Source organism: Oryctolagus cuniculus, chromosome 7, assembly GCF_051225735.1.
Source record: "Oryctolagus cuniculus isolate XC-2025 breed Fujian yellow rabbit chromosome 7, ASM5122573v1, whole genome shotgun sequence".
NCBI classification, from domain to species: domain Eukaryota; kingdom Metazoa; phylum Chordata; class Mammalia; order Lagomorpha; family Leporidae; genus Oryctolagus; species Oryctolagus cuniculus.
In genome coordinates this window covers 149,543,362-149,550,896 of record NC_142873.1, presented here as the reverse complement: position 1 = coordinate 149,550,896, position 7,535 = coordinate 149,543,362, and the positions used below count along the sequence as shown (strand labels likewise).

The window sequence follows — 7,535 nt, the reverse complement described above, 5'->3', positions numbered from 1 at the left end:
GAGTCCCTCCCATCCCCACCAGTCACCCCAGACCGAACACAGCCTTGTTGACTTGGTTGATTTTTCATTATCTCCCCACTAGACTGAAACTCCGAGAGGGTGGGGGCCACGTATTGTGCTTAGCTGTGGCCCCTGGAGCAGTGCCTGGGGCTCCATGGAGCAGGTGCTCAATAAGATCTCTGGACAGAGGTGGATACGGATATATATATTTATATATATATGTATAGATATATACACACATATGTATATATAGGCACATTGCTCAAGACTTATGACCTATTTATGCTTTTTCTTTTTTACTTTAATATTTTATTATTTTTGAGGTGACATTTTTAATTTGTATTCTATTCAAAGGCAAATGCTCAACTCAATAAAGAATTAAGCAAATAAAAAGTTAAAAACATCTTATTTCAGCAGGAAACTAAATAAGTGCTAATAATAATAATAATATAATAATAATTAAACAAAATGATGCTCAATGAGTATGAATATTCGTCCCACATCAGCCATGGGGAGCCTGAGACTCAGAGGTGAATGCACGCGCTCAAGGCCTGGAGGCGGCCCGGGCAGGGTGGGAATCCAGGGCTGATGGCTCCCGTGCCCGTGTTCTTTCCTGAAGGAGGTGGCGAGTTCTGACGCCAACTTTCCATCCTGCAGTGGGCGGGGCTGTGGCCTTGGGCCCTGTGAGGCCTGGTGTTCCACCACCTGTGCCGGGCCTGGGGCCCAGTCCAGCCCCTGCTGCCCACCTCTGCCCTATATTAGAGCCCAGGCTCTGTGTCCGCACCTGTCAAGACGAGACGAAATGCTCCGGCTGCTGAGCGCCCTCCTGCTGGTGGCCCTTGGTAAGAACGCAGCCCGGTCTGTGCCCTGCACTGCCTGGGCCAGGAGCCCTGAGATCTGCTCCCCACCCTGGTGCCGGGGTCCCAGCCCCTGTCCCCATAGGAGGGGTCTCAGCTCGTCCCTGGGGCATGACAGCGCTGGTTTTCAGCTGGTGCTGGGAAGCAGAGAGGAGGGAAGCAGGAGAGAGACCAGCTCAGGAGAAGGGCCAGGAGCAGCACCAAGGGACAAGGAGGGCATCCATGGTGGGGCAGCAGACACAGCTGAGTGGTGAGGAGTCTGGCTCTGCACTTAGCCCGCGTGGGGTGGGATTTCCACTCCCTGCTGAACACTCCGGTTCCCCACTCACACTCCCCCCACCCAGCTCCCGTAGCCTGTGGCCCAGCCTTGTCCTGGCCTCTCTGGCACTTTACCTTGCAGCTCAGGGCCACCTCCTCTGAGCAGCCTCCCCTGACTGACAGTGATGGGAACAAACAACATTTACCCAGTGCTTACTGTATACCAGGCAGAATGTCAACGTTTTTGTTTTTGTTTTTGTTTTAATTTTTTTTTTTGACAGGCAAAGTGGACAGTGAGAGAAAGAGAGAGAAAGGTCTTCCTTTTCTGTTGGTTCACCCCGTAATGGCCGCTGCGGCCAGCGCACCGCACTGATCTGAAGCCAGGAGCCAGGTGCTTCTCCTGGTCTCCCATGCGGGTGCAGGGCCCGAGGACTTGGGCCACAGCAGAGAGCTGGACTGGAAGAGGAGCAACTGGGACAGAATCTGGTGCCCCGACTGGGACTAGAACCCGGGGTGCCGGTGCCAAGGCGGAGGATTAGCCTAGTGAGCCGCGGCGCCGGCCAATGTTTTTTTCCTTATATGATCTCATGTAATTCTCATGACGGCTCGTGATGTCAGCTCTGTTATTATTCAATTTTACGCATGGGGAAACTGACCCTCAGAGAAGTACAATGGCTCATCCCAGAACAAGGGGTCCAAACGGTCTTACTCCAAAGCCTCCTCTCCTTTCAAAAACCTTTATTCACATCTTTTCCTTAAAAGGTAGAGACAGACACGGACCGACTGATACGGATGCCTCCCATCCTCCCATCCCATCCCCAAATGCCTCCAGCAGCCAGGAGCCATTGGATGGAGGGACCCAGGAACTTGGGCCATCCCCATAGCCTCCTGGGGTGCACATTAACAGGAAGTTGGAATCTGGAATGGAGCCTCAACTCAAGCCCAGGGACCTCAGTGTGGGGTGTGGGTATCGGCGTCCTACGGGGCACCCATGCCCACTGCGAGCCTCCGCTCGGCGACAGCAGCCCGCAGCCCAGGAGGGCTCGCTGGGGTCAGGCACTGTTTAGGCATCTGCCTCCTTGGTCCTCCCACTGATGGACGTGGCTTTGTCATCTCCGTCTGTGGACTCCTGGGGCTCTGGGAAGCCCTGCGGTAGTCCCAGTGCTCACTGTTCATAGGCGGCTACCGAGGGTCAGAGAGGGAAAGGGGCTTGCACGGCTCACACAGCCCGTTTGTGGCAGAGCCAGGGCTGGGACCTGCCCCCCTTTCCTGCTGGGGACCCTGGGTGACTGATGCCCCTCTGTGGGGAGCAACCCGGACTAGACTAAGTTACTGGAATTAAGACTTATTCTATGCATCTGCTCTCCCACAATATGGCGCTGAGAAGGGAGAAACAGCTTCTACACAGCTGCCTCCAGTTCAACCAATAAACAGCAGGACCTGCTCCTGATTGGAGGAGAGCAGCGTACTCGGCGTGTGGGTAGCAGAGTTGGGATTGGTGGAAGAGGACTATAAAGGAGGAGAGAGACAACATGCACCAGGAACATCTAAGGGGAACACCTGTGCAGCCCCCGAGAGAGCCGGCCGGCGGTGTGCCGCTCCCCCGCGGAAGTGGGGAAAGTGGCCAGGGGGAACCGCCCTTCCACGGAGGTGGAAGGGTCGGCAGCCAACCCGGGAAGAACCAGCAGCAAACCCGGGGAGGGCCGAGCAGATGAAAGAACAGCGCAGGGTCCTGTGTCGTTCCTCCACGAAGAGGGGGAGCGACACCCCTCCTCTCCTCTCTCTCCTCTCCAGCCTTGGGCTCTGGCCAACCTTCCCCCCCCTCCAGCCGCGTGGTCAACGGTGAGGACGCGGTCCCCTACAGCTAGCTGGCCCTGGCAGCTAGGAGGATTAGCCTAGTGAGCCGCGGTGAGAGCGGTGCCAGCGGCTCTGATTCCCACGCTGGGCGCTGGATGCCAGGTTCTGACCGCAAGGCCTCCGGCCTTGACCCCACGGCCCCCTTCCTGTCCCCACTGCAGCTGCCCAGGGCCAGGAGCCCTGGAACTGCCCACTTCCCACGGAGGTTTTTCCGGTCCCAACTACAAAATGCCAAAGAGAAGCAGGCGCTGGGGACATGGAAGGGCGGAACTCAAGGGGCTGGTGCATTTAGAAATTCAGGTGCTGTGTTTAGGAAGGCAGAGTTTGAGGGCCTCATTTTTGCATTCAGTGAGTTGCACAACAGGACCTAGGATGGGGAGACAGGGTAACCACGTGTGATTCCATAGGAAAAGTAGTGCAGCGCCATGAACAGTGGTCTAGGTTGTGCACTGCCCGATTGAGAAGGGGCTGTCCTTTTCTGTGTGAATGGCGCCCTCTCAAGTTGTGCAGTGCACAGTCTACACCACAACCTCACTGTGGGCTGGACCTCTCAACCTGTTTCTTTCTGGGCACCAGGTCTCCCTGCAGTACGAGGTGAGTGGGGCCTGGTACCACACCTGTGGCGGGACCCTCATCAGCCCTGACTGGGTTATCACTGCCAGCCACTGCATCTCGTGAGTCCTCTACTGCCCCCATCCCTGCCCCGGTCACTGTCCCCGTGTGAGACCCGGGCAGCTCAGGCCAGCCGGAGGCTACGGAGGTTGAAGTCAGGCCCCGAGTGACCTCTCGTCTGCCGGCAGGAGCTCCCAGACATACCGGGTGGTGCTGGGCGAGTACGACCGGGCAGTCACGGAGGGACCTGAGCAGGTGATCCCCATCAATGCTGGGGACATCTTCGTGCACCCGCGATGGAAGTCCTACTGTGCACCCTGCGGGTGAGTGAGCCCCCAGCCGGGCCCGGGCTCCTGTGCTCATCCCTCCATGAATCCCAGGGGACTCCCAGGGACAGCGGGGAGGGTGAGCAGCCTGAGCCCAGCCCCCACACACTTGTCAGAGCCTCAGAGACCCTCAGCACCAACCTCCCTCCCTGCAGAGGGGACAGCAGCACCAGGGAGAGCCCCCACAGCTGCTGGGCTCCGTGGCTCTGCAGCCCAGGACCCCTCGGGCACCTGCCCCAAGTCCAAGGTTTCCTGTGGTCAGCAGAGGTCCATCCGGCACAGCTGGGTTCCCGGCCATGGGGATGAAGGAGGAGCACGGGGCGGAGAAGTCAGCCCCAGCAGTCACTCCCTGAGTGGCCTGGGCCTCAGTTTCCCCTTGGTCAGAGGGTGACCTGCAGCAGGGCTTCCTGGTGGTGGTGACGGGCAGGGAGGCCCCCCGCTCAGCCTCACTGTGTGCTCACCTGTGTGTCCGCGAGGCTCCGCCTTTTCTGAGAGAGGAGCACAGGAGGGGGTGGAACCCTGGGAACCACAGTGCAGGAGGGAGGGGCCACCGTGATGGAGACCCCGGCCCGTCCTGGCAGGGCTCCTGGGGCCTTAGGGAGACCAGGGAGACCCAGGCGAAATGTCCCGGGTGACAGCAGCAGAGCCGTGGTGCCCAAGGTGTGGTCTGAGGGGCAGCGGCAGCAGCATCCCCTGGGACCCTGTTAGAACGTCAGACCTCGGGCCTCAGACAGAACACGGCCTTAGAAAGCCTCAGCAAGCTCTCTACTCTGTGTTTGTTTCAAACATTTTTTTACTTACCTGTTTTTATTGACTAAAGAAAGAGAGAGGGAGAGATCACTCATCTGGTTCCCTCCCCAAAAGCCTTCATCCAGCCAAAGCCAGGGGGCCAGAGCTCAGTCTGGATCTCCCAAGTCAGGGGCTGACCCTGGCACTTGACCCCGTCACTGTCACTCAATACCCCAGCAGGCACGGGGGCAGGAGCCAGGATGGGCCGTGATGCCCTGCCTGGGTGTGGGATGCAGCCCTAAGCATGGTGCCAAACGCCCGCCCTCCTACTGCGGTCACAGCCCCCCAGGGAGCTGCAGTGCGAGGGCCACAGGGGACACAGGACAACCAGGAAGGTCAAGGGCTGGCAGGGTTGAACGGGACAGGAAGCACCTCAGGGTGCAGAGGAGCAGTGGGGGTCTCCCAGAGAGAAACTCCCGGACAGAGGACTGGCGTGGCACCTGGTGCACCTGGAGGCCCAGGCTCGCGTGACTCCTCCCTCCCCACAGCAATGACATCACCCTCATCAAGCTGTCGCGCAGCGCACAGCTGACAGCCAAAGTGCAGCCCGCCCAGCTCCCTCCTGCTGGGGACATCCTGGCCCATGGGACGGAATGCTACGTCACCGGCTGGGGCACCACCTCCAGTATGTACTGAGGGGCGAGGGAGCAGGTCCTGGGGGCCGGGGACACATGGCCACGCCAGGCCTGGGCTTTGGTCCTTTCTCCTTGCCAGCCTCTCAAGCGCGGTGTGTCCGAGTGAGCGTCGTGCAGGGGCCTGGGATGTAGAGGTGCACAGGGTATGAGGGCGGGGGAACTGCTGGGAGCAGAGACCCCACCAGGCCGGGAGCGCCCCAGCTCCCCCTCTCCATCGCTGCAGCCGGCGGGTCACTCCCGAACAAGCTACAGCAGGCGCCTCTGCCCGTGGTGGACCACGCACACTGCGCACGGCTGACCTGGTGGGGTTTACTCGTGAGGAGGAGCATGGTGTGCGCCGGCGGAGGCGACGTCTCTGCCTGCAACGTGAGTAGGCTCTCACCTGCCCCGGGTGGGCGAGGCCATGGGACCCCCACAGCCGGCACGTGGAGGTGGAGGGGCTGTCTCCATCCAGGCAGGGCATGGGGGAAGTCAGCACCATGCAGACAGCCCTGACCATGACCCCGGCTCCAGGCTCACCTGACCTGGGGCAGCCGCCATCCCTCCTGAGGCCCCAGCAGCACAGCAGGGGGCACTGGTACCAGGACCTCCCACGTCACCCACACTGTGTTCTGAAGGGACCCTGAGCCCCTGTGTCAGAGGCACGCATGAGCGTCACATCCATGAGTGACTGCGCCACCGGCAGTGGGAGCCGGCGTCTCCCGGGGCTTCCTCCCAACTAGGTTCGCCCTCCCCACAGTTTCTTTGTTATTCACAGGGTGACTCTGGAGGACCCCTCAACTGCCCCGCGGCAGATGGCTCCTGGCAGGTGCACGGCGTGACCAGCTTCGCCTCCTCCCGCGGCTGCAACACTGAGAGGAAGCCCACGGTGTTCACCCGAGTGTCGGCCTTCATTGACTGGATCGAGGAGGTGAGGACAGGGCAGCCAGGAGGGCTGCAGGGTGGGGGATGTCCTGAGAGGGCTGGGGCACAGGGAGGAGGGGCACATCCTGGGAGGGGCTGCAGGGGTCCTGGGAGGGCAGGGGGTGGGGCCTTGGGGACATGGCAGAGGACAGGGGGATGCCCTCTGCTCTGCGTGGCCCCAGGAATCCGCAGGCTCTGGGTGGAGTTTGCACCTCCTGACTCAGGAGGGCTTCTCAGGGGTGTGCTCTGGTCGGGTCCTTACTTGTCACAGAGCACAGAGGGCCACGGCGCCCCCTGCTGGGGGAGACGGGAAGTGAGCAATAATGGTGAAGGCGAGCCGGCGCCGTGGCTCAATAGGCTAATCCTCCACCTTGCGGCGCCGGCACACCGGGTTCTAGTCCCGGTTGGGGCGCCGGATTCTGTCCCGGTTGCCCCTCTTCCAGGCCAGCTCTCTGCTATGGCCAGGGAGTGCAGTGGAGGATGGCCCAGGTGCTTGGGCCCTGCACCCCATGGGAGACCAGGAAAAGCACCTGGCTCCTGGCTCCTGCCAGGATCAGCGCGGTGCGCCGGCTGCAGCGGCGGCCATTGGAGGGTGAACCAACGGCAAAGGAAGACCTTTCTCTCTCTCTCTCTCTCACTGTCCACTCTGCCTGTCACAAAAAAAAAAAAAAAAAATAATGGTGAAGGCTGGGAGAGCCAGGGGAAGCTGAGCCCCTTAGTGTCATCTGGGGACAGCTGGTCAGAGAGGGTCAGGGTTGTCCATGGTGACCGCAGTGAGCACCGTATAGACTGGGCAGATGAGCACCAGGACTGGGATGGGGCCTTGGTTATGGTTTAATCAGGACCCTACAGGCTGAGTGCTGGGATCACCACTCCCATTGGAGAGGGCAAGTGACTCCCCCAGGGCCACATGGAGAGTGAGTGGGGGCTGGGAGCTGCCCCAGTTCCACTGACTCCAGAACCTGTGACCCTCACTCCACTGTTCTGTCTTTTCCCAGACCATTGCAAGCCACTAGAACCAAGGCCCGGCTACCCGTGCTGACCCCACGTCCTGTGTAAAGAATAAAGAGCTCTCTCAAGTCTCAAGTGGATCTGTGTCCATCAGTGACTTCCCCCCGGCCAGGTCCTGGTGAGAGCTGATTTGCAGACGAGACCAGAGCCCCCTCTCCTGGGAGCACCAGGACAACACGCGGCCCTAGGAGAAGAAGGAGTGTGATGGGGAGACTGACCCTCTTGGTGTGCCTGGGGCTGGGGGTTCAGGCCCTGGACTTCCAGTGTGGAAACTGAGGCAGAACCAG

The 7,535-nt window shown here is 60.2% G+C and overlaps 1 protein-coding gene across 1 annotated transcript; it reads left to right on the top strand.

Annotated features, from left to right (window-relative positions):
- Positions 1 to 701: 701 nt before the first annotated feature.
- On the top strand, positions 702 to 7,323 carry LOC100348247 (chymotrypsin-like elastase family member 3B). Its single transcript, XM_089299211.1, has 8 exons — positions 702 to 842; positions 2,910 to 2,982; positions 3,539 to 3,646; positions 3,773 to 3,907; positions 5,188 to 5,324; positions 5,558 to 5,700; positions 6,092 to 6,244; positions 7,236 to 7,323. The coding sequence occupies exons 1-8, from the start codon at positions 803 to 805 to the stop codon at positions 7,251 to 7,253; spliced, it is 807 nt and encodes a 268-aa protein (XP_089155337.1). The 5' UTR covers positions 702 to 802; the 3' UTR covers positions 7,254 to 7,323.
- The last annotated feature ends 212 nt before the right edge of the window (positions 7,324 to 7,535 follow it).